Source organism: Brachypodium distachyon, chromosome 4 (assembly GCF_000005505.3).
Source record: "Brachypodium distachyon strain Bd21 chromosome 4, Brachypodium_distachyon_v3.0, whole genome shotgun sequence".
Taxonomy (NCBI): Eukaryota; Viridiplantae; Streptophyta; class Magnoliopsida; order Poales; family Poaceae; genus Brachypodium; species Brachypodium distachyon.
Window position 1 is genome coordinate 8,688,539 of NC_016134.3, and position 26,652 is coordinate 8,715,190.

Below are 26,652 nucleotides of genomic sequence, written 5' to 3' on the forward strand. Positions count from 1 at the left end.
CGCATATACACATAGTATACAAAACATGGTCCATGAAAATGGTAAAACCTGAAGACAGGACCGAGAACATCCCGGAACACAAAATCCTAAGAACATGAGTGCAAGCAGTAAGATGAAAACAAGAAACTCCACATACCATCCGCCTGCCAGGTAAAGTTTAAAGTTTCATTAAACCATGCCCTTTGGAAAAATTTCCATGGGTTTTCCTAGATGCAACAAAGATTATAAAGGGTTCCAGATGGCATGACATTACAAAGTTACAATGTGCAATTTCCAGATCATGCGAAACAAAGAGCCCTAAAAGATTCTGGTTGATGGTTCATCTACCTCCATACCATACGCCTGCCAGGTAAAGTTTACAAGTTTTTAAAAGATTTTCAACGAGCACCAGCAAAATCCTGAATAACCAAATGAGCAATTGACAGGGTGCACTACAGCGCTAACATTAAAACCAAAGTTTGATTGGCCTAAACTCTGCAAAACAGTGCAGCCAGAGACCCAGCTGCAAGCCTGCAACAGACAGAAATCGACAGCAGCACCCAGAGAGGGTGAATTTCTTCATTGGCTTCTTCCTTCAGTTGCGGTTCAGGTGCTCCGACAGTTTGTCTCTCACCCCAACAGCCTTCTCATCTGCTAACAGGCAAACCTGCTGCTTGTAGTTTGCGTCGTGATCGTCTGACAGCCGCGCCTCCTCCATGGCCGCGTCCTCCTCTGTGGCGGCATTGTCCTCCATGTCTATCACTATGTTATGCAACAGGCAGCACACATGGATGATCCGGGGCAGCTTGTGCTTGTCCGGGCGCCACATCTCTCCATGCAGGAACTTCCATGTGTCTTTGAACTTTGCCAGCGCCTTCATTGCGACAGTTCTGGCTGCCAAGTGTCTCTTATTGAACTCTGCTTTGGAATCCGAGAGGTCATTCTCCTGGTAAGGTGTGAGGAGCCAGGGGATAAGAGGGTACCCTGCATCACCGAGCAAGTATTCCCCAATTTCTGATCCGTCTGATACCGTCAGTTTGTCACCATTCAGACGATAACCATTCTCGCACAGCTTGAAGAGACCAGAGCTGTGCAAGATACCTGACTCTTTCATGCTACCAGGCCATCCTGTCACAATGTCTGTGAACCTCATATCTGGATCAATCACGGCTTGCAGGACCATGCTGTAATTCTTCTGATGATCCTGCCAGACCTTGCAGTTTGGTTCAGCTGAAGAGAGGCACATTACGATGTGAGTTGTGTCTACAACGCCACAGCAGTTTGGCAAACCGTGAATCTCCTCAAACTTGGACTTGATCATCGCCATCTCATCAGAGTCTGGCCAGCGCAGGTGGTGGCCTGCTCGTGCCTCCACAGCTTCAACAAACCTCCAAGTTATCAGCGAGACGGTCGAGTGGTTCACACCAACAGAGCCTCCTACGGTCACTAGTGACCCACCGGAGTTCAACCTTCTCAGAGCAACAGCTACTCGATCTTCTAGAGACATTATCCTTCCATCGAGAAAGGTATAGCTGCTCGACCTTACCATCATATCATCTTTCACCAAGCTGCAGACATAGTCAAAGGTTTTTCTTGGCATTTTGAAGACAGACTCAAATCTGTGTGCATCATCCATGGAAGCTAAGGTTCCTGAAAATATTTAAAAGTGGTTACAAAACCCATAACTTGCAAGGCAAGAGCTCTACCTATGACAGTGTTAAAATAGATGACAGCAATCACATATGAATTAACAACTAAATTATATTCTATAGAATTGTTAAACTCGAGCAATAAAGTGTTTGTCAGGTGGAGATCAAATTTCAAAATATAGTTAGCTAGGGGGACAAAAGAATAAAAAACATTTAGCAACACGAATCAGGTACCTACAGTATCTCGTCTGAAAAATCCAGTTCCTACTAGAAAATTGCTTGCTGTCAAGTAAACAGAATCAGAGGACAATAAATTTTGGTCTTTGAAAGATGGTCCAGAAGTAAGTTTTGGGCGTTTCCCGTGGTTAGTCAGGAGCCATCGCCTTAAGAAAGACAGTCAGAAATAACAGCACTACGGCACTATCCTTCATGAAAAATGGCCTACTCCATACTTTACTTCACCAAACTAGGAATTGACAAGTCCTGCAACTTTCAAGAAAACATCCACGACAACACGAGTGCCTAGGAAACAAACTAAAACAATGCAATGCCCCTATCATCTAAAAAGAGTTAGAAACCAGTTGGTGTTATGCAACTAGCACTAAATGCTTGAAGGAATATTAGCTACAATATGGGACTCAGGATCACTACAAAAGATTCATCTGGCCCACGAGTTGACATGTTCTGAAATCTGAATTGATGGAACATGAACCATGAGAAGACATTCTTTGCAGTCAGCTTGGATGGAGAAACAAGAACCAGTGAAGCAGTGACTAGAACCAACTACCATGCTCATGGTGTGTAAACTGTAAAGCCTGCATTTGTACTCAAACTGTACCAAATTAGCAACACCTGACAACCCATAACTGTCCAGCAATCAGATTAATCAGAACAGAGGTCAACAATCGAAAGCGTGGTTCTACGCAATCAGCAAATCATTCTAAAGTTGACACCCAAAACCGAAACATCAGTGTTGGTCTACCACAATGCAGCATCGGCACCCAACACGGGCACACTAATAATGGCATTATCTATCCCAGCATGACACAGTACCATGGCATTTATCACGAGCAGATGCTAACACGATCGATAATCCACAGAGATTACTTCCCGAATTGAAGCCGCCTTAGACATAATTAGATCTAACAGAACAGCACCCAAAAATACAAAAAAATGTAAAAAAAAAAAATTTGCTCGCGAGCCGCACAAATCTCGCCGAGACATACGGCGGCGAGCACCCTGAGCACCGCCGGAGAGGGGCGAGGCGAGGCATGACATGACGCACCTGCCATCCGGACGGAGAAGCCGTCCCACCAGTCGCCGCCGGTCGCGGGGTGGCCCGCCGCCGCGGCCGCCATTGCTTGGGCGGCGGCCTTCTTCTCCGCCGCCGCCGCCCTCTTGCGGCGCTTGGCCCCGCGGAGCGGCGCCATGACACTCGCTGCGCCGGACGAATCAAGGACGAGGAGTAAAATCCAGGCGAAATCAAGAAGCGAGGTGTCCGCGGTCGGCGGGGGGTTGTCACGCGTGCGTCGGCGGCGAGGGGACGGCAGCGGCGGTCGGCATGATGCAGAGGGCGGCACAGGGCATGAAGCGCGTGTCGACTTTGGGGGCGAGGCAAGGAAGCGAAGAAGGCAGGCAGCACGAGGAAGAAGAGGGAGGATGGAGAAGGCCGACAAGAGAGAGGCGAAGATGGCTGCCGGCTGGACGAAACAAAGGAGAGAAACAAACTGGCTTTGTATTTGCATTTATAAGAAAAATGGCAATACAATGTATATCCAGTTATCCACCACTATTGGGAGTATTTTTTTTGTATGATTATGTATAAGATGTGTAGATGTACGGATTGATATCGCAGAGGCGTATCTCGAGATTGGTTTAATGAGGGTCATCTAATCGGAAACCGCGGGACTATTTGAAAGATGTTTTTTGGCGCGAATGAGTTAAGACCTAGAGCGTATCCGTAGAAGGTTTGACTGGTTCGAATCCGACCGAAAAACAGTTAAAGCGGTTCCGTTGTCGCCTTGTCGGGTCATGAATACAAGTGTAGAATATATAATTGCGGTCTCCCGGTGCTTTAAATAAACATAGATAGTAAAGGTTTGTCGTTTTTCCTTGGCTGCCTTATGAAAGGCGGGAAGGAGGGGAACGGCTTCATGGTGTACAGATCAATATCGCGAGAAATATCTCAAGAACGGATGCTCAAGAAGGGTTTTACAACGGTTACGAATCAAAATGGTGAAACCGCATTTGAAAGACGGTTTCTACATGTGCGGGTTAAAGTCAAGTGCATATCTACAAAGTTGAGCAATTTTGATTAGACTTGGACCGAAACACATTTAAAATGGTCTAATTGTCAGGTTAATCTATAAAGTTGCGGATTTCAGAGGTTAATTTGCATCAAACCCATGGTTTATGTTTCACGCGGTTTTACATCACAGTAGCCTTGCTAGTGTTTTCCAAAAGATGGAAACACAATCGAATCCAAGGTGCTAATTAATTAATTAATGCGTTGGCGAAGTAACTGCCTGCTTGTTTTCTAAAATGGAAAGTATTAGCTACCTACCAGATGACGCTAAAACTGTTATGCAGAAACTGGCGTTATCATCGATGCATAAAAAGGAAAGGAAAGTGTGTGCGTGACCTCCCTCCAAAAGTCTTCATTGCCAAATAAAATAGTATGAGAAACAAAATTTGTTATGATAATCTTCCCCTTTATGAGAAATTAAAACGGTATGCGCTGTTTTATTGTGTTTCTAAAAATGTGGCATTTTAGCAAATCTGTGGGATTTTTAGGGGACTCTATGACTGAATTATGTCGGGTTTTTTTTCTTTCAAGAGGCTAGTTTGAAAAGAAGGAAGGATGGCTGTTTAACCTGCTGGGCTCATTTGTGGGTTGAGCCGTGCGTGGCCTTTTCTGTTACTTGTGTTGTAAGCTGGGCTATTTACAAAGGCCCAATAAGTAATAGCTGGGCCATTTAGTTACGATGAGCAGATTCCCCTTGTTTCAGAAAACAAATAATCAGCGGAGGCCTTCTCCATACTCATTATTTTTCTGTCTATACTCAATTAAGGACCTTAATTGGCTGGTTTTTTCCTCCTTGGAGGAAACAGCGAGCTACGTGTCGATGCTTCTGCCATTGTCTTGCTCTAGGAAGCAAGCAAGCAAGCACAAGTCCATTATATATATAGAGCGAGAGAGAGACACACACATGGTCATTGATACATCGTTGATAAGCTTAACAATAGGTGACTAGACAAGTAGTAATCCGTAAGTATACGTACTAGCATCCGCACACACGGTTTTGGCCGGTAAGAAAAATAACTTTTTTTTGGCTGTTTTTGTGAGCCCACGGTTTCTTGTGTTTTCCGTCGATTTCCAGATATCGTGGGTCTCAGTACATGGTTTCAGACTTTCAGACGGGTTTTTGGTTCTCGTCCGAGTTTCAGATATCGTGGACCCGATACATGATTTCAGGCAATTTTTATTCGGTTAAGAAAAAACACCATCGGTATAAGGTTTTTGACTGTTTTAGGGATGGCTGTAAAGATACTCCCTCCAATTCATATTAATTGTTTCAAATTTGTCCAAATATGAATGTAAAATACATGCAATATTTTGATAATTAATATGAATCAAAGGGAGTAGTAGGAGTAGTTTTTTTCCCGCTCTGGATAGGAGTAGTGATTAATTTTTTTCTCTCACTCAATTAGGTTCCTTGTGCCTCGCACAAACTTGAACACCCTACCATTCACTTAATTGGCTGGTTAGTTCCTCCTTGGGAGCTACGTGTCGATGCTTCTGCCATTGTCTTGCTCTAGGAAGCAAGCACAAGTCCATGTATATATATCTGACACGGGAAAGCAAGTCCTAGGTCATTGATAACATTTTAGAAGAATGGTCATTGATAAGTGTACTAACAAGTGGTGAGTAGACAAGTAGTAATCCGTGAGTATACGTATGTAGCATCCGCACACACGGTTTTGTCCGGTAAGGAAAATAATTTTTTTGGGCTGTTTTCGTGAGCCCACGGTTATTTTGTGTTTTCCGTCGATTTTCAGATATCATGGGTCTCGGTGCATGGTTTCGGATTATTTTTTTCTCGTCCGGTTTCCATGCATATATCATGACTCCGATACACGGTTTCAGACAATTTTTGTTTGGTCAAGAAAAAACACCGTCGTATGCCATAAAATAGGTAGTAGGAGTAGTAAGAGTAAAAGACACCCACGGTCCTAATATTATCGACGAGGTGTCAAGTTAGTCCTAAAATTAGTAAACTGCATATTTAGATCCCAATTTTTTATAAAGTGGGTCACGATAGGTCATAAGCTCAGACATGAGTGTTTGACCGGCTTACATGGCGCGTTGACCTAATACACGTAGGCTAAGGGGCCCGCTAGACGATGTGCAAAGTTAGTCCTACAACAACTAAACTGCATATTTAGATCCTAATTTTTTGTTAAATGGGTCACGACAGGTCCTCTTCAGAAGCGTTTGACCGTCTTAGGTGACTGGGTACATGTCGGCTAAGGGGCAAAATTAAGAACCAGCGGCTCACCATGAAAAAGGTGAAAGGTGCCAGACAAGGTCGAGGAGCACCGGAGCAGTGCTCCCGCTAGTGATGAGCGGCAAGCCAGAACGATTCTGACCACAGAAGCACCATGGAGAAGCGCCACAAGGTATGCCTTGAGCACACGGAGCCGAGGGATGAGGCGTTGAAGTCTGGGGATCATCCGAGACGGAGATTGGGCGGCGGCAGACATCTGTCGGAGAAGATGGGTGAGGCGGCGGCAGATTCCGAAAACTCCGACTAATTCCTTCCGTGAGTAGGTCCAACGCGACGAGGAGAAGCTACTATGCAAGGAGTCGCAGCTCGAGGAGGCCGTCGGCCACCGTGATGCGCACGCAATGGAGCAAATGACGTTTGCGTTCCTGGGGATATAGGGCATGGAGCAGGAGCACCTTGCAGCTCTAGCTTCAGAAGAGCAAGACGGTCAAAGCGACGCAGCTTAGAGAACATGGGGGTCGGGGGGAGGGGTGGTCGAAGGCGTCGCGGTGAACGAGCTTAGGACCTGTCGTGACCCACTTAACAAAAAATTAGGACCCACATATGCAGTTTAGTAATTTTAGGACTAATTTTTCACCTTGTCAATAATATTAGGACCGCCGGTGCATTTTTCCTCACATCAATTATGTCTAGCGGGCCCCTTTGCCTACGTGTATTAGGTCAACACGTCACGTGGGCCGGTCAAACACTCCTGGACGAGCTTAGGACCTGTCGTGACTCACTTTACAAAATATTGGGACCTAAATATGCAGTTTAGTAATTTTAGGACTAACTTGACACCTCGTCAATAATATTAGGACTGCGGATGTATTTTACTCGAGTACTAACTACTAATTGTTTCCTCCTCGAAAACATGCATATGGAGCTAGCTAGATAGAGCCCATCTCATTGACTCTGCCATGCACAGACTTGCTCAAGCAAGTCTCTCTATCTCTATCTCACAGTTTATATATATAGCTAGCACAAGTCTTGGTCATTGATAGTTTAACCAACAAGTACTCCGCAGGTACGAGTGGCTCGTTTTGTGCGTTTCCATCATGTGACAAGTTACAAGGTTACACGGCGGAGTCCAGTCCATGGATCCATCCCGGCCTAGCTATCACGTACAGAGATTCTTCCAAACAATATTCATCGTATTCCCGTGTGCACGACTCGGCGTGCGCCTAACCAAGACCGCAGCTTCCAAGAAACTTCCCCGCACGGTTCTCGAAGCAGAATCAAAGGCTTCAGCATAAGCGGCCGCGCCGGATCCGACGTACGTCAGCTCCCTGCCGTCACGTTGCCGCCGCGCTACGCGTCCACCAGCAAGGAGAAAAGCCCCAGAAATTGCAGCCCCGACACGTGGCGCCACGCCGTTGGCTTGACCGAGGACTGGATGATGCTTGACTTTGTAGTAAATGACTTGACTCCATGGATGAGGGCGAGCTAGCTAGCTCTATATAAAGGGCAGTGGCTCTCCACACTCAAACATTCCTCACTTTGCCGATTAACACACGTGGCAGCTTGGATCGACCGGTCAGTACGTATAGCTTGCTTAGCTAATTAATTCGATCGTGATTAATTAGCTAGCTGGCAATGGATGACGTGGTGAGACGGAGGCTGCTGCAGCTGGTGCTAATGCTGTCGTCGTCCCCGGCGCCGGCGAGCAAGGTGATCGCCAAGAAGAAGAAGATCAAGAGCCGCAAGCATCTGCACGACGAAGAAGATGGCGGTTACGAGTGCCGGAGCTGCGGGCGGCGGTTCAAGACGTTCCAGGCGCTCGGCGGCCACCGGACCAGCCACAACCGCCGCCCGCCCACCGCCGGCTCCCGGAAGCTAGCAGCAGCAGCAGAGCACCGGTGCGGCACGTGCGGGCTGGTGTTCGGCACCGGGCAGGCGCTGGGGGGCCACATGCGCCGCCACTTCACGCGCCCGCCGGCCGCCGCGGCGTGGTCGACGGAGGCCATGGCGTCTGCCGGCCGGCGTGAGGAGGAAGACGACGACGACGACCATGATGCGTGGGTGCCACGCTTGATCCAGTTTATATGATCAGTCGGTCCTTGGGAAAAAACTGTGAATAGAGTTAAGCTTGCTGGCTTGCTGCTTGGGAATTAGTATATCGTGTAAATAAATTACTACTCCAAGAATTAATGCACAATGTCCGTGAATATATATATTGCTAGCTAGCTGCTATAGAAAAGAAGAAAAATACACTGCATGTTTCAAATACATAAAACATCGTAGTACGTTATTTTGATGCTAATTCAAACAAGTAATACATGCATGCTCTCACCGTGATCAATTTTTTTTTGTCATTTAAAAAGTGATGGATGGATTGCTGCTACCGATTCAAAATTAACATCTAACCTGTGGTATAACAATCGGTTAATTGCAATATTCATCTATAGTTACGCGGTTTTATACTTTCTTCGAGAGAAAAACGGTCGATTGCCACTCGAGTAGCTAGGACAATTCAAAATGAAGGGACATCAAACACAAAATACAAAAGTTCTGGCACTGTTTTATATTTGTTTTTTTTGTCCTATGTATATATATCGAATTTTGATTCTGAAATTTATATTTCAGACATTATTCATAAAAGGATTATATGTATTTTTTGCTTCTCTATCTGCGTGTATCGAATTTAGATTTAACTGTATGGTATTGTACACGCATGTCTTATCTACTCATTTAGTTATTTTTCACAAAAAATGAACAAGTTTGTACCGGTACTATCCTGTATATCGGTAGTGCGTTGGCACTCAAAAACCTTGTGGAACTAGATCATCTCTCTACGTTGCGTTCGTTAATTAGGAGACTGGGAGTTTAAAATGTTTGAGTAAATAACAATACATAAGTATTTTCGGGCTCAACACTTATATTTACCTCTTCAAGTTGTTTTCAAAATTGTCATCATCCTTTTCTTTTTGAGATTACATTTTTTTTCTTTCTTCGAGAGGTTACATGTTGACATCATCTTTTTTTAGAATCATGTAGCTTTATTAATTCACAATAAGTTTGGGATACAAATAAAATCGGGAGGCGAAGAAAGGTAAACATACCGATTCATATCTTTTGCTGACTCATTTGCCAATTTTTGTGCATCGATGTTGGATTCACGCTTCTCATGGGCGAACATCATTTGATTAAAATCTTTGTTATTTGCTTCGACCTCACCAATAATCACTGGCGGAGCCTCATGGAGGCCAACATGGGCTGCAACCCCCCCTTCCAAGTTGCAATTTTTCTTTTACCATGTATGCTTAATGTGCATCAACTACAATTTATCTATCAATGAGATGTGCTTTCAGTTGGACGTAGATATTCCATCTGATTCATGGGTTAAATCGTATGAAATGTGCACGAGAATCTACCTCCGCAGCCTAACTCCCTTCAATCAGCGATGTGCTCCCAAGCTCTCTTAATTAGCGAGTTGCACAGCTGGCCGACTCAACCACAGCAGATCGAACATGTTGTGTTAGATCACGAGGTCAACTATAATTTAATTTCTCGAAATCGACCTGTAGTCCACGTTCTATCAAAACTTTTGCAAAAAAAAAACCCTGTAGTTTTTCTCAACGCACAGTCCATGATCAATTGAAGATGTGGACTGCAGGTTGATTTCGTAAATTAATAGGGATTTTTCTACAAAATGGCCGGCGCCAATTAATGGGAACGGAGGGAGTACATTATATATATTTTTTCTCATTCCTCTGTTTTCTAAACCATGTTAATTACCATGTAAATCGATAAAATTGAACATCTAAGATCGTATGAATCGAACTAAAAATTTGATGAGGTACTCTGCAAATTCAAATATTTTCTAATAAAAAAATTCTTGCATATCGTTGTTTATATGAAATTAGCCCCACCTTTGCTTTCGGTCACGCTCCGCCACTGCCAATAATTGACTCATAAGTCATAACTCAGTGAGATCTGGTCCATTAGGGCCCAAACACATCTTGATATCAATCGGGGCACCAAGATGCATATTCCTCGCAAAAAAACAAAAAATAAACAATGGTGCATATGTGCGGTTTGGGCTTCCCAACGGGCCAGGCCCATCTAGTTAACCACGCCATACAACGAGCAAGATAATATGGGCCCGAAGAAGTAGACCATGGTGTGTGGGCCCAGCCCATTTTTTAATTACTCTAAAAAAATCGCTGCTCGTCTATTAGCAGCGCTACTTCTCAGCCCAATTTTGTTTTTTCTTGTATTGGCGCATGTATTTGCCGCAAATCCATATGCCATGGATATTTGGATTTGCGACGTCCAATTCCACACAGTGACATACTCCCTAAAACGGAGGGAGTAGTACATTAAGGTCCGTACAGAATGAATTCAGCTGAAAGTTAGTGTCAATGAAAGTGACTCGGACAGATAATTTAACTAATTCAGACTTGTATAACAAATTTGCTCTTCATTCCATCATCATTCTCTCTTCTCAGTGGATATATACCAGTTTAATGAGCGGACCCAATTAACAGAACACACATAAATATATATAAAGGTCAATGATCAAAAGTTTGAACGGTCAAAGACAAGATTTCCAAGCATTGAGATATGGATCGATGGGTACATATTGACGTGGACATGTCTGGATTGGATAAATGTGTGTATGTAACTATCATTGGTTTTGCCATAAATACGCGTTCACGTGCCCTATTACAGTACAGTATTAATGTTTTCAGCACTCGTGTCAGATAATAAAAACATAATTGGCAACCTAAACTATTCGATAACCAAAGAAGTATAGTTTTGCTCGTGTTGATATATAAATCCAACATAGACCCTTCTGGAACACAAGGAATTTTTACAAAACATCGACATGTATTCATATGGATGCGTGGATGAGTGTGCTTGGCAAAGTGGATTATGATAAGAGCTCATTTGCCTAACTTTTGTCTTACAATTATCTTTCTTATTTCGACGGCTACGTATTTCTTTGCCGTAGATAATAAAATAAATTGAGCACAAAACACATATCCCAGCTAGAGCTAGAATATTTCATACTTCCTCCGTTCCATAAATTTTTTCGAAATATTACATGTATCTAGACACTTTTTAAGAATAGATACATCCATTTTTAGGCAAATTTGAGACAACAATTATGGAACGGAGGCAGTAGCATGTGTGTGTGAAAGATCCGTGGCATATTTGTGGCCGGCGTGCTTTCCTTTCTCCTTCCTCTTTCCTCTTCATTACGTCCTTGATGATGTCTCTAAGTTTCCACAGATCCAAAATATTCTTACATGTGATGGATGAGCTGTCCTCCATGTTAATCCCATGTTCATAGTCAGCTCCTGCGCGCCGCACACAGCATAATAGCATAAGCAAACCAAAGTCCAAAACCTATAGCAGAGAAGAAAACTTCCATATGTACTTTATGACAATAGTCAAATGTATGTACATTCTCGAAAGAAAACAAATAGCTAGTCAACCATAGCTAGCTGGCTACATCGATCCATTCCACGTCGCCAACTTAATGAATATTTATGTACAAAATTAGCTACATCGATCGCCTCTCTCAAGAGCCTATATATACCAGACCAAATATTGCCAACTCCTCACACCACCAAGCTTAGCAGCAAAACAAAGCAAATTAGTAACAAAAGAAACCTCCTCCACATCCATCAACAATGGCGCTCGCACGCCGGAGGCCAGCAGCCTCCCTCATAGCTCTCCTATCCATCGCCGCCTTGTTCACGGCAGCATCGGCGACGGGGAAGACGGGCCAGATGGCGGTGTTCTGGGGCCGGAACAAGGACGAAGGCTCCCTGCGCGAAGCCTGCGACGCCGGGACATACACCATCGTCCTCATCTCCTTCCTCGACGTCTTCGGCAAGGGGTACTATCACCTGGACATCTCCGGGCACGACGTGTCCGCCATGAACGCCGACATCAAGCACTGCCAGTCCAAGAACATCCTCGTCTTCCTCTCCATCGGCGGCTTCGGCTCCGGCTACTCCGTCCCCACTCCCAAGTCCGCCGCCGCCGTCGCCGACTACCTCTGGGACGCCTACATGCTCGGCTCCAACCCTGCCGTACCCCGCCCTTTCGGCGACGCCTTCGTCGACGGCATCGACTTCTTCCTCGACTCCGGCAGCAGCCATAGCTACAGCTCCGGGGAATTCTACGACGAGCTGGCCAGGAAGCTGTACGCGCACAACAAGGACTACCGGGGCCGGACGCCGGTGCAGTTCACTTTGACGCCGCGGTGCGCGTACCCGCCGCCGGACCGGAGGGTGCAGAAGGTGTTGTCCACGGGGCTCGTCGGCCGGATCTTCGTCAGGTTCTACGACGACGGCGACTGCGCGGCGTTCTGGCAGAGGGAGTGGGAGCGGTGGACGGCGGGGCACCCGGAGGCGCAGATATATGTCGGGCTGCCGGCGTCGGAGCAGAAGGTTGGGTATGTGCACCCCAAGAACTTGTTCTATGGTGTCATCCCCGTCGTGCAGAAGGCGTCGAATTATGGTGGTATTATGATTTGGGAGCGGTTTGAAGATAAGAGGACCAACTACAGTGGCTATGCTATCACCCTGGCTTGATGGTAGATCATCGATCAGACATTTCTTGAGCTTGTGTGGTTCCTTTAATCACTGTCACTGTGTGTGAATTTGCTGTCATAGTGTTGATTATCTGTTGTAAGAATGGTATCAGTGTTTGCAGTTATGAATGTGGAATGTGGATGTGGTTGTAATAAGAATAAACAATTAATGAAATAAAATAATCCATGTTTGGATTATTCGTTACTACTATTATATCGGCTGTTCCATCACTTTCTTTGTCACTGGTCCAAACTTAGCTAGCTGTCTGCTAGGTGTTTATGGACACCTACTATATTTGCTATGCATGATTTACTCTTCCATTCATATTTTTTCTTTTGAAAAGGAGGTTGAAACCTCCGGCCGCATATTTTTTTTCCATCCATATGCATATGCTGCAACGAAATACCATTTGTTTTCTTAAATGCACAAAACAATGAACTGTTTATTGTAAGAAAGAATTAGAGATGGTTGAAAAAGTGACATGGAAAACACAGGAAATGACACTAGAGCTTGAAAGCTATACATTTGAAGCAAACTTTTTTTTGCGGGTAATTTGAAGCAAACTTACAAGTCACAATTCAGAATGCTGCTCTAATCAATATAGCCAAGTAATAGCCTCGTGTGGCGTCCCAAGAGCAGGAGAAAATGGCAAGTGAGAGAGAGAGAGCGCGACGTGCAAGCATGCTAACTCAGTCGAGTTTGTTTTATTTGTAGTACTGCTGAAGCTGATGGTGATATGCCCCCTTTCATTGTCAGCTTAATTCGCCTTTGTCTCTACTGCGGTGTGGCTTCATCTGTACATACGGACATAATGACTTGCTTCTAAAAAAGAGTACAGATAAGCAGTTTTGAAAGGTCGAAGAAAAGATGTGCAAGCATACATGATTGATTATATCATATGGAGTATGTACATACATCGGTGAACAACCACGTTTCTTTGGATGGATAAGATATAGTATGTACAACTCTATATTAACATATGTGGCATGTGATCCAAAGATAAGATAGGTATACATGGCACACAGATGCCAGATATATTTCTTGCTTGGTCGTGCCGCCACGTTCGAGGACGATACAAATATACTGCTCGTTTCGTTTCATAATTCTCGTTGAAATATTACATGTATCTAGACGCTTTTTAGAAATAAATACATCTATTTTTGGGCAAATTTGAGACAAGAATTATGAAACGGAGGGAGTAGAAGCTAAGCAAACCTATCATGTCGGTACTTTAGCAAATACTCCCTCTATTTCACAAAGGTTGGCATATCTTGTTTCGTTAAGACAAGACTTTGACCAATGAAAACTCTATTAATATTTGTTTTTTCATACATGAAATTTATATCAATGGATTTGTCTTTAAAAGTTCTTGCTAATGATCATGGTTTCGTATCATATAACTTACGTATTAATAGAGTAATTTTTGATCAAAGACTTGTCTTAACGAAACGAAATACGCCAACTTTTGTGAAATGGAGGGAGTAGTCAATATCAAACTTCAAGAGCTTTGACTAGTATAACCCTTTTAAAAAAATTGATCAGACATTTTGACAATCATATGCACTCTACAGTATATAAATGCCAGTAAGTCGATTTGCTCCAATTAAGATAAGATAGATATATACGCTCATACATGGCACCCAGTATATGCCATCAAGTCGCTTTGCTTAGACGAGCTAAATTTGCCATTTTGAATCTAGATATCTGCTGCTAAGTTCGCCTCCAGTTAGCACAATTAACGTGTGCAAGAGAGAAAAGGAAAAATGCTTTCCCAACCAACTTTGTCATATTTGTACATGCTGATGCCCCCTTTCTGAGTCAGCCTCGTCTTCATCTCTACTGCGGTGTGGCCTTATCTACGCATCCAGACATAATGACATGTACTTCTAAAGAAACTGTAGACAACCAATTTTGGAAGGTCGAAGACTATATACTATGCAAGTATTGAATACATGGTTGGGAGCTACATCTCTGACCAACCATGCTTTTTGGATGGATATACATTCACTCCGATTCCATGATATATATAACCTTTTGACATCTATTTCCACTAATTGTCTTTTTTTTTCAAAAAGAAAGGAACATCCTCGGCCGCTGCATCGATCACACACATCCATTTTCACTAATTGTCTATGCCAGAAAAAAATGAAGCTTGTTTGCACTAATTGTATGAAATATCCAACTAACTCGGCCCACAATAGAACACCGTACAATTCAATTGAACTCAATTTCCACGTGGTGAATCGGGGAAAAAGACCCCAAGTACTCACTCCCGATGGATCTAAAAGCAGGGAGACAATGCACTGAACCGTATGAATTGTGCAACGCAGCTAGGATGCAGCTAGCTGGATAGCCCCCTGTTGACCAGGTCCAAGCATCAAAATGCATGCATGAAGGCAAAGGCACAAGCTGGCAGCCGCCAGAGTAGTGGTCAACCAGTAGTAGTGGACCATATCATAAGTCGCATGTGCTACAAAAAGAGAGAGATATACATGGCACACGATGCCATCTACATGGGCCACATATATGTAAAAGAAAGTGTAAAAATCAAACTTTTAAGAACTTAATGTGACTAGTATAATCTTGGAAAACATTTACTCTCTCCGATTCATAATAAGTGGTACTAAATCAGCGACATTTATTATGGTATTATGGATTGGAGGGAGTACTAGATTGGATATTAAAAAGCACATGCATAAATTCATGGAGATCGACAACCACTGTCACCATGCATAAACTTTTTTGAGTTAGTGATCATACTGTAGTATGTATATTCTGAAGAAGACTATGTCGGTGTCCAGAAAAGAACAACTTTTGGGGTACCAGAAGGCCGTGCTTCTTCTTCTTCTCCTTTACTTGCAGCCACGCATACATAATGCATGTCATTTTCAGGTTTGGCACATTAGTAGTACCATCGCGATTGAGCTTAATTAGCTGTCCTCTATATGTTCATCAAATTCCATCCTTGGCAACTAGAAGCTCCATGGAGAAACCCTGAAGCTACCTACCTCTCTCCCTGTCCTGTGCGCCGCACACCGGAAAGAACCAAAAGCCACATGAAGAAGAAAGAAGCTGCTTGCTTTGCTTTTCTTTGCTTGCACCGGTCAACTAAAGCCCAGCTCAAACGTGTTGCAGTCAACTATAGCTGCTACCTCTCTGAAATCCATCTATATATAGTGCATTCGTTCTAGCTAGCTAATTAATTTGCTCTTCACACCAACACAAAGCAAACCCACAGCAATGGCACCCCGGGCAATGGCTCACCGGAGCAACACAGCCACTCTCCTAGCAGTCCTCTCCGTCGCAGCCATATTCCTGGCCGGGCCGGTGTCGGCGGCCGGGAAGACCGGGCAGGTGAGTGTATTCTGGGGGCGGAACAAGGCGGAGGGCTCTCTGCGCGAGGCCTGTGATGCTGGCACGTACACCATGGTCATCATCTCCTTCCTCGACGTGTTCGGCCATGGAGGCTACCACCTAGATATCTCCGGCCACGACGTCGCGGCCATGAATGCCGACATCAAGTACTGCCAGTTCAAAGGTGTCCCCGTCTCCCTCTCCCTCGGCGGCTTCGGGAGCTCCTACTCCCTCCCGTCGAGCAAGGCGGCGCTCGACCTCTTCGACTACCTCTGGAACTCCTACTTCGGCGGCTCCAAGCCCGGCGTGTACCGCCCCTTCGGCGACGCGTGGCTTGACGGCATCGACCTCTTCCTGGAGCATGGCTCACCGAACGACCGGTATGACGTCCTCGCGCTCGAGCTCGCCAAGCACAACATCCGTGGTGGCCCAGGGAAGCCGCTGCACCTGTCTGCTACGGTCCGGTGCGGGTTCCCGCCGGCGAGCCACATCAAGCGGGCGCTCGACACCGGCATCTTCGAGCGCGTCCACGTCAAGATCTACGAGAACGGCCAGGATGACAAGAAGTGCAACGTGTACGGCGCGTGGCAGGACGCGTGGGACAAGTGGACGGCGGCGTACCCGGCCACCAGGTTCTACATCGGGCTTACGGCGGAGGATAAGTCCCACCAGTGGGTGCACCCAAAGAACGTCTTCTATGGCGTCACGCCGGTGGTGCAGAAGAAGGAGAACTACGGCGGCGTCATGCTCTGGGACAGATATTTCGACAAGCAGAGCAACTACGGCACCTACATCAAGTCCTATGCTTAGTGATCAGTGCTCAGTGTGTGTTCCCGTGTAAGAATAAAGTGAGTAAGGCCTGTGTGTTCAGTGGTGTTATGTAAGAATAAAGTGAGCGAGGCCTGTGGAAGGAACTATAATTAAACAGTTAATAACTATCCCACCTGCTCAATCAATCACTTTCATGGCAGTTTTTTTGTTTTCATTAGGATATGTACCTTTTTCTCCGCATTTGTTATCACGCAGGCAACCATTTTTTTCTGCATCGTGGCCGATTTGGCTTCTTGAACATCACTAAGCCGCTGGATTGGGTCACAGAAGCCTGAAATTGAGAAAGAAAAACAGTCAGCTGCTCCAGACGGATCCCTTTCCCCCGCAGTACAAAAGATAAATTTGATTTTTTCTTGTTATCCTGGATTAATTTTTCAAATATATACAAGATGTTCAAACCATTTATGATGGAGGGAGAAAGTAGGAAATGGAAAAGAAATTAGAACCAAAATAAGAAGGCAAATGATCAACACAAAATTGTGACGAGGGGAAAAGGCTAACTGTCTTTGACATGCAAAACCATCAGGTTGAACAACCGAAGCTACATCACACATCAAAGCCCCAATCTGCGAACATTTTCCAGGAGTTTCTCCTACCCCCATATTTACAATGTGCAGTAGCGCACACTAAGAAATCAATAGAAGTACATAATACATCAAACTATTCTCTAATGATCAAATTGCATGCTTCTAAGCTAGATAATGGAGAAACCAGACAGTGCTTACATCCCTGATTACTTCTTCAACATAAAACTCTCTTTGAGGATATCGGCGGCTAATACAAGTAGCTCCACCATCTCCAAGCCCGCTGAACTGATGGGATCTACTTTCTCGGACTTCGACGATTTAGGCGAGTCAGATGGATCATGCAGACCATCAGAAGTGATAGCACCTGATGAATCCCCTGACCAGCTTACTGGAAGAACAACACTGAGAGCTGTCTTCATAAGGTTTGCTTCAGTTATAAGACTGTTCAATGCTTCAAAAGAACTCTCCAAAGAACAAGCTGATTTGACATCGTCGTATACCTGAGAAAATTGAATTGTTGAAACTTGCAATGAATAAAGACAGCCACAAAGAGCCAAAACTGTAATGCAAGTTCAGAGATCTTCAGTCGTGGGAAATAAATGTTCAGCATTTAAGGTCTGTTTTGGGGTGCTCGAGAATCCGTGTTTAGATTACTCTGCCACCCTTTCTCACACAAACTAGAAGTTGATCTAAATTTTCGAGTTTAATTATATTAACATAATGCAAGTGACGTCTTGATTTTTAGAACAATTTGCTGCACATTTATTCATCCCGTGAAAATAATTTTGAGAGATACATGGGTAATTCAAATCAACTATATAAGTTAACAATTTCTTTTACTAGAAAACAAATTACCCCCAGGTTAATCACATTGTCACTATCAATCTTGCTTTTTTCTAACACTGATTTATCGCAGAAGTAGAATAGTAATAGCAATATCCATCCAGTGAAAAGAGCTTACCTTCATAAGCACAACATGCAGCCTATGGACCAAAGAAGTGAGACGTTCCATCGTAGCAACACTTTCCAAAAGGGTAGCATTCTCAACTTTCATCCTGTCATGAAGTGAAATGAAACAAAAATCAACAAGGAGCTAGATTACTTGTACAGAGAAGCTTATGTTGCTAGTCTTTTAACCATCACATGTTGATGGCAGAAGAGCACGAAAAAGAAAATGACACAAACAACTTCACCATTATTTTATTCTGTGATTTCTAGAGCAGCATTTAGGGATGCACTTAAGTGTCCTAACTTTTATCTTAAACTAAAATAACTCAAGTCTAACGTCTTCAACGAGGGAAAGGGCAAGGAAGACATTTTTTAAGACCGTCAAAATTAGCTGTCTAACTTTATGACAGAAATACATCATTTACAATGTAGCATGTTGGGGTCATGTTTAGGGAACAGGGAAGACTATAAGAATAATGGAAGCGATGTGAAAAATTAAATTATACTCCCTCCGTTCCATAATTCTTGGAAATAGTACATGTATCTAGACACTTTTTAGGAACAGATACATCCATTTTGGTCAAATTTGAGACAAGAATTATGGAACGGAGGGAGTATATATTATCGCAAACCTTGCAAGATCTAATGAACACTCGTTACGAACTGTATGATCATTTCCATCAGAGCTCTCAAGCCCAATATTGCTGTTTTCTTTTCTCATCCAGTGTCTTAGAGATGTTCGCTTCAAAATAGTATTCAGCATCCCTTGTTGGTCATGCCCGGGAATAGCTTTTGGAGGATCGACAGTACCATGGCTGTTCTTCATTGTAGGGCTGCTGTATAAGAGGAAAACATAAATTGTGATAAGAAGAATAACATATGTACAGGTGTACACCCGAGGAAAGATATAAGCAAACGTTATGTAATTGCCACAAAGATGATTCAGTATGATGATTTATTGCACAGAAAGCTTACCCTTTTAACAGGAGATATGCTTCATTCAGTTTTGCTAATTCCATCAGGACCTTCACCTTTTCATCCCTAACCTGTAAGATAAACAGGTGAAGCTAGTTAAGAGATGTGCATGCAACATTGCAGGTTTTTAATGTCTTTAAAGACAAATTGTTAAAATGCTATAAGAGAGTAGAGTTCAAGAGGAAAATTGACAACAGAAGAGCCTGTTTTAATATTCAATCCAGCCCAATCTTTACCTCCCTCAAGTCCCTGATGTTTGCTGGAGCATTAATTGCAAAATTCATGAAGTTATTGCACTAGCTCCAAACATGCCATACATTAAATGTGTTGAACAGAACTAATTATTCCATAGACCATGTAATATTGCCAACCATTGTTAATCGGTGCAGTTCTTGCCATCTATGGACTAGCCACACGTCTGTGTGCACCATGGGCTCGCAGTAAATTCAAGACAACATTGGAGGACCATGACTAGTTTAGAATTTGGTGACACTACCCAAGCACAGTTCCTAGCCCTTACATTTGCATCCTTTGACTTTTGATGATGCTGACTAGTGCCCAGCTCCAGGCTAGGTTCTACAAGAGGACCTGACTGGTTATTACTATAACAATCACAGACTCACAGTCCAAATTTGTTTTTCCAATAAATACTGTTTCTAGGAGCAAGTGGACTGATATTAATGTTTATGACAGTGTCAGATGCAACCCCATCTACGATGTGGTTTAAAACACTTGGAATTACTCAATATTCAACAGACTGTAAAGATTGTAACTGAAAAGAAGGAAAACAGAAAGTGTAGGAAATGCTACTTGAGACAAGTTCTTCTGAAGGTCCTCTATAATAATTTGATTCTTCTGTTTTTCCAGCATGTATCGTTCCTGTTCCTGTGAGAAAAGCATAAGTGCCTCCATCTGCAGTAGATATCAACATTATGTGAGTTTATTTAAGGAAAGGCTCATATGAGAACTTCAAGCAGAAAATTTGACAGAAGTTAATCTGCTGTATCATAAGTTAACTTGAGAGGATAAATAACATAAAGGAACACCAGAATAATGATGTACCTTCTCCTGTAAAGCTTGAGCAAGCGCTCTTGAATCATCAAATGTTGCAGAATAAGCAACAGGAACATCATCCTACAACATATGCAATAACAAGAAACAATCATTATATGTAAATGATCTTATTCACAGGAAAAAGTGTGTGTGCATTGCAGAAAGTATCTACCTGACAAAAGAAAGAGCTGCTTACAGTGGATAAATGGTGGATATGATCTAAATGTAAAAACAAGTATGCCAAACTAGGATATCATAGTATTTTCAGTCATTTTTTTCAGCAAGGTCTTAACTTTACTGTTTGTGTTTGAATGTTTTGGGTTCAACAATCTTTTCAAATGGCTGGCTTCAAATTATTTGGAAAACCCCTATTTCAAAAATAATCTGTATCTTTCTTATAGCTTCTGCTTGAGCGTAAAGGCGAATAATAACTGAGGCTGTGGAGTAATATGGGGTATTGCAAGAAATGCAGTCCTGGTACAACTTCTAGCATCTCTAACGTTGCATGCCCAAATGATCTAAGCCTCCAAGGTTCCAACCAGTGGCAAAATGTTCACCAAAGAGCCAAAAGGAGGACCGAGCCTTCATCCTTTATCATCTACTGAGTCCATCATGCCTAGTCACCTTACTACTTGCTTACAAGAATGCATCGCTACCTAAATACAGTAGTAAATGTGAATTCCTAAATTTTGCGGTGGCATTTAGTTATCTACAAATATATTAACTAAAAGAAGATTAGAGTCTACTAAGTAACTTGTCAATTTCTCAACAAGTTACACTCTAATCTGTTAGCACAAATCTAGATCAAGAGGTTCAGCATAAATGTGAAGAATTGAGAAAGTTCATTGTGTATCGATTATCGAGAAAAACCTTGGGGCTGGTGCCAGGCCCGGTATCCATATTAACATGCACATCTTTACAACTACTGTCACAGCATTGCATCTCTCCAATAGGGTTCTCAATGACTTCAGTATTGATGTGAATTTGAGTTAACTTGTCTTGAATCTCAATAACAGCAGTGCTCAACTGAGATGATTCTTCTTCCAATATTCTCATAATTTCAGCCCTTTGATGTGTATAGAACTTTTGAAGAGCTGACAGTCCATTTCTCATAAAATCATCAATGAGTGCCTGCATTCAGGGTGAACTACACATCATTAAGGTGCCATGAGAAAGAATGATATAGTACTTTAAAATTATCTACCTGTTTTTTTTGTAATGCCCGTGCATTTCTTTGCAAATGTTGTTCAACTTCAAAACCCTGGACATCCAAATGACAGATCTTTCAGGTAAACCAAAAAAACATGCTTTTCTGCTGAACATATACTCATCTTACCATTCTTAGATTGCTTTGCAGCTTGGTTATTTTAGCTTTAAGTGACCCATTCTCCTCTTCTAGAGATGCCTATATATGAACTTGCAAGACCAGTTAAAAAACTAAACAGATCAATTTGGATTTGAATTATTATGTTAACCGGATAAAGGGCTTTAAGTTTACAATGTACTTCGAAGTTGAGGTTTCGCCATCTGAGTTGAAACTCCAATTGTCAGCAGAATCATCTAGAAGAATTGAACATTTCTGTTCAAAACTAATATTTGAAGGGCATTCACATTCTCTGCAACGAACTTCATAGAATTTTAGAATAACCTGAAAGAGAATCAAGTATCAGTTTCTCCATCAAGAAAGGACCCCTTCGAATAATACATCATTGGGATGTTACAAATGATTGCAAACTGAGAATACATCGAATCAATGTGAAAGATGGCAGATCATAATTTCACTTTGGACTTAAAAATATATTGGTAGTGTAGATGGCTGAATATAGACAACCACATAAATTAGAAGAACTGCAGTGTGTGACCTTACAAAATTTTTGTTAATAGTACTTGCAATGATGGATCAAGAAACATACGCACGTTCAAGGAAGATTCAGTGTGCGCTTTAAGTTCCATCAACTCCATTTGCAAGGCATCGTTCAACTGTTTCTGATCTTCCATTGCGGATTGATATTCTCTCGTCCTGCGAGTTAAGAACAACCATGATCCTTTGCACTTATCTACAACGTGCACCACAATCTTATGACATTGTCCATTCCACTGATGAATGTGAAGTATTCAAATGAAGAGAATGAAAAAAAAACATGAAAGATCCCAAAAAAGGACTTAAGTAGGTTGAGATCTGAGAAACTAATATGCAGAAGGAATAAGCCCCTAGAGCACAGTTTTTAATTTCCCCCTGACACCGAATTGGTGAGCGAGCATTATTGACAGTGGTACTGAGACCAGAGTACTTCCAAAGCACCCCAGCAGCAGATTGACTGTGGACAGATCACTGCTAACTGGGGACAAGACAACGACAGCATCCACATAAAGAAAGGCACGGTGCTGGGTGCCATCATGTCCGGATGACAGAATGAGCTGAAGTTCCTCGGCCTTGCTACATAGGCAATGGCATTAAGGACCTCCATAGCTTGCATGAACAATGGGGGACAAAACCACAAGCCACGGCCAATAAGATCATGTCACCTCAGATGCCGTTCAGATGGATCATAGAGCTCATGTCTGCAAGGAAGGTGACACTTCTACACATGCTTTTGGAATGCATTATTTTAGACTCATGTGCTTATAACTAGCACCTTTTTGTTAGGCCATGTTTTGTTATACTTGCAGAACTTTAGGTGTGTCAATGTACCAGCCGTCAGTGTTATTGGGTCACTGGCAATTTCACAACCGATAAACTCGCACCAAAAGAAAAAATCTGCAATACTAGTTATTTGTCAAGATCTTAAACCATGTTCATACCAGTTAGTTTTCATTATATTCTTCCTCTGAAAGACTTGTTAAAGGGGCCAAAGGCACATTAACACTTTCTCTTCCTTAGAGTAAACTTACACGTTATATACCAGTAAACAGCTAAAAATGTGTGAAATTGGCAATAAGTGACATTACCTTTCCTCAAATTCAGCAAACTTTTTTAAGACTGCTTCTTCTCGCTCCTTCACTTTCTCACACTACCAGTTTCAAAAGTTTACGATGAAAGAGAAAATGTCACGTATATAGCATTACCTCTGTAGATACAAAATTGATTAAACAACAATTAAATAGAAGAACCTCCAACAAAGAAGTATCTCGTTCAGCAAATGCTTGAGCAACGCTACTCTGGAAAAACCTCACTTGCTGCTCTAGTTCCTTGTTCTGCATTGTAATTGCAGGAAATAAGGTCATCTTTAACAAAAAGCTAGAATGCATGTACAAGGGAACCAGTGACTTAGTCATTAGCCCTTTTAAATTGCTGAATTCCACAAATCTTGACTATTAAGTAACAAAATGATGCTTGTGCCGTCAATTGTCAAAAGGTACCCATTCCTTCTCTAAAGAAGACCAACCAAGACTCCAAATACGCTTAGCACCAGCAGGCGAAATGTTATTTCATTGTAAGGCTGCAGATTTTGAATAATCGCAACTATAAGGATTTAGCTGGTCAGTTAGTTGCTTAGTTGTGCACTCACTGTATGACATGTGGGGTGCAGCTATAGATGACTATACGATGTATTAGCTGTGAGCTGCCAATTTCCAGTATGTTAAATCTGACCAGTAGACATAGTTTCTACAGTGCTAAAGGTTCAAATCCTGGATGCTAATGTGCAAACAATGGAAACAAGAACCCCCTGTTTGAACCATAGATTGCACAGCTCTAATACGGGAAGCCTAGAACTGAAAGAACTTTTTACATGTGCTCTTTTGATTCCCATATGTTCTTTATTTTTCAATCTCTTCTCTTCAATTCTTTCTCCAAATCTCTCAAATTGCTAATCTACCATAGATTCTTTAATTCTGTGCATATCCCTAGTGGTTTGACCACCGATTTTTAGTCACACCCTTAGATATCACTACAAATCTATTATTATGTTGCTATACGACATCTTTAACCATGGAAAATTACTTCTCTGGCACTTAAGATACCGACTATATCCACTCAACTATGCTGGTATATTTTAATAGTAATACTATTATGTTAACTATATGTATATAGGATGACTATGAGTGGCATCTTTGATGCTATAGGACCAGTATTTCCTTTATCTTTGACATAGTCAAATGTTACGCCAATGACCAAAATATCCCTGTAATATAATATTTATTTGAAAACTTAGAAATAAAACAAAGACACTTACATCAAACACAATTTTTTTTCTTCCAAATTTAAACCGGAAAAGGAACACTGAAACTACAAAGCTTCAAATGTGTATACTTTAAAAGAATTACTAAGCTTGATTCCTCCTAGTTATGTATTTTTAATTTGAAGTTCCTCAGTACCTCTCCCAGGGGACAAATGGAGAACCTTAAGTTATGAAAACCTGACAGCAGTTTTTGGATCATTTTAGAAAAACAATAGTTAACATTTGCAAAGCAGCTCATATTTTTCAAATTTCAGTGTTATTAAAGGTAGTGAATAAAATCATGCAAAGAATAGCAATTTTATCTTCAAGCTCAAGGGACTTCACAAGTTAAAACAATAAAATGACCACTCACTACACTTCTTGAACAAGGATAATGGAGGATCAGTACAAAAATATTTGCAAGTTGCAAATGAACAAATCACGTGGTCAGCAAAAGCCGCAACATTCTTTAAAAAAAGCCAGTTGTACAAGTATGGAACCTTTGATAGCTCGGCACCGTATAAATCAGCAAGCTTGCTCTGAAATTTAAGCAATACAATCATGAGAAGACAGAAAAAGAAATGCAAATGAAACAATAGTAGAGAGAGGAAGAGGAACACACCTTAACTCGATAAACCTCAGCAAGCTCCTCTTGCAAATTTTGGTTCTCTCTTAAGCATCCACCTAACTTTTTCTGAAGGTCCTCAATATCCTGCTCCAGTGCTGCATTCCTGAATAATCAAAAGTAAAATATTGGTTCACTTTCTCTACAGTGAGAACAGCGAAACATGAACAGAAAATACGAAAACACCTCTGAGAAAGCATCCGAGTTGCAACAGAAACATAGCCAGGCCCAGCTTGTTGCATACATAATTGCTCAATATCTTTCCTGAGTTCATCGCGTTCTGCCAAACAAATAATCTTTCAATCAATGCACACACCAATGCCACAAAAAAAGTTCACAAGAATGAAAAATATAAATATTTTCTAAACAATTAGTCCATGTGAGCAGCTTTGAGAAAACAGAACATGTTGCCATCATCCATGGGAGCAGCAGTCCGAAGTATGAGAAAATAAGAAAAATCATCTTCCATTCCAAATCTTGGTCAGATAGTAAGTAGTAACATTTGTCCACACGACGTCCAAGTGCAGCAAGTATTATGCGTACTAAAATACTGCCTTACTGCTATAACCGAATAAAACAATATATGGTTGGATATCTTCTAAAAATCATCAGATATCTATCAGAAACAATGTAGTGGAATTAGCCAAGGACTTGGGCAGCTGCTTCACTATTTCCCCCAAAATGTACAGCAAACATACTCAAAGGTCACCCTTGAATGTAATGAAAGAAAGAAAATAACACTGCACCCTTCAGAGATTTCGCTATCTAAACATGAAGAGTTTAATCTAACAAGAACTACTTTGACATACACGACACACACAAGCAGCGTGCTGCGATTATCACAGAACAAATGAAGAGCATTCTCGCATGTCACAGGTTTGAGTGAGTACCTCGCTGGAGTTCTCCGACTCGGAGAGTCAACACCTCAATAGTACGTTCCTTTTCATCCATTTCTACAGGACAGGAGAAGAAAAACAGATAGGACATGACCAACGTTCTTGAATCAACAGAAAAAAAAATTCAATCGAATCGATACCCTGAGCCTCGCAAATGAAATCCCTCGGGACGGCATGGACAGATTTCGTTTCGGGATCGGACTCGCCGGCAGGAATTTCTTTCACGAATGGAGACGAAACCCTAGCTAGCCCTACCAATCTGGCTGGCCGAAATTAAGCACGGAACTTGACTGGGGATTCCAGCAGCAAGTAGTACCTTCGCATCCACGAGGGATTACACGCCGTGGTCGTCGTATCCTCCTACGCGCGGCCGTCGAGCAGAAACGCCGCCGCGTTGCCGTGCGCGCGGGGTTCGTCGGAGGGGAGAGGGAGAGAGAGAAAGGGAGAGCTCCTTCCGATCCGACGTGGCAGATTAGACTGGGCCCGCTCCCGCAAGGCCGCAACCAAAGCTAGCCCAACCGGCCGGCCCGGCATGGCGGCATGGCTCATGATGGCCT

General features: G+C 42.5%; 5 protein-coding genes across 7 annotated transcripts; 3 read left to right on the forward strand and 2 right to left on the reverse strand.

The window, feature by feature from the left end:
* Window positions 1-144: 144 nt before the first annotated feature.
* Window positions 145-3,326, reverse strand: LOC100841164 (protein ALP1-like). Its single transcript, XM_003577164.4, has 2 exons — window positions 2,914-3,326; window positions 145-1,629 (listed from the first exon to the last, which is right to left on the reverse strand). Exons 1-2 carry the CDS (start codon window positions 3,056-3,058, stop codon window positions 575-577), a joined length of 1,200 nt encoding a protein of 399 aa, XP_003577212.1. The 5' UTR covers window positions 3,059-3,326; the 3' UTR covers window positions 145-574.
* A 4,351-nt stretch (window positions 3,327-7,677) lies between these two features.
* Window positions 7,678-8,347, forward strand: LOC104584886 (zinc finger protein ZAT11). Its single transcript, XM_010240678.3, has one exon. The coding sequence runs from the start codon at window positions 7,772-7,774 to the stop codon at window positions 8,222-8,224; it is 453 nt and encodes a 150-aa protein (XP_010238980.1). The 5' UTR covers window positions 7,678-7,771; the 3' UTR covers window positions 8,225-8,347.
* A 3,376-nt stretch (window positions 8,348-11,723) lies between these two features.
* On the forward strand, window positions 11,724-12,939 carry LOC100840859 (xylanase inhibitor protein 1). Its single transcript, XM_003577163.4, has one exon. The coding sequence runs from the start codon at window positions 11,818-11,820 to the stop codon at window positions 12,724-12,726; it is 909 nt and encodes a 302-aa protein (XP_003577211.1). The 5' UTR covers window positions 11,724-11,817; the 3' UTR covers window positions 12,727-12,939.
* A 2,877-nt stretch (window positions 12,940-15,816) lies between these two features.
* LOC100841773 (xylanase inhibitor protein 1) lies at window positions 15,817-17,039 on the forward strand. The gene has a single exon (XM_003577166.4). It carries the CDS (start codon window positions 15,967-15,969, stop codon window positions 16,888-16,890), a length of 924 nt encoding a protein of 307 aa, XP_003577214.1. The 5' UTR covers window positions 15,817-15,966; the 3' UTR covers window positions 16,891-17,039.
* A 325-nt stretch (window positions 17,040-17,364) lies between these two features.
* LOC100842072 lies at window positions 17,365-26,573 on the reverse strand. Of its 3 annotated transcripts, none has more exons than XM_014902480.2 (18): window positions 26,412-26,573; window positions 26,090-26,152; window positions 25,386-25,479; window positions 25,197-25,305; window positions 25,075-25,113; window positions 23,526-23,609; window positions 23,364-23,425; window positions 22,332-22,434; window positions 21,913-22,062; window positions 21,751-21,819; window positions 21,619-21,675; window positions 21,285-21,545; window positions 20,424-20,495; window positions 20,172-20,273; window positions 19,362-19,432; window positions 19,019-19,219; window positions 18,400-18,493; window positions 17,365-17,938 (listed from the first exon to the last, which is right to left on the reverse strand). In XM_014902480.2, exons 2-18 carry the CDS (start codon window positions 26,148-26,150, stop codon window positions 17,645-17,647), a joined length of 1,923 nt encoding a protein of 640 aa, XP_014757966.1. In that variant the 5' UTR covers window positions 26,151-26,152; window positions 26,412-26,573; the 3' UTR covers window positions 17,365-17,644. The 3 variants fall into 3 exon arrangements, with proteins under 3 accessions (XP_014757966.1, XP_003577215.1, XP_024310902.1); XM_003577167.4 differs by having other exon boundaries at window positions 19,019-19,222; window positions 26,412-26,572; XM_024455134.1 differs by lacking the exon at window positions 26,412-26,573 and adding an exon at window positions 26,236-26,394 and having other exon boundaries at window positions 19,019-19,222.
* Between the last annotated feature and the right edge of the window lie 79 nt (window positions 26,574-26,652).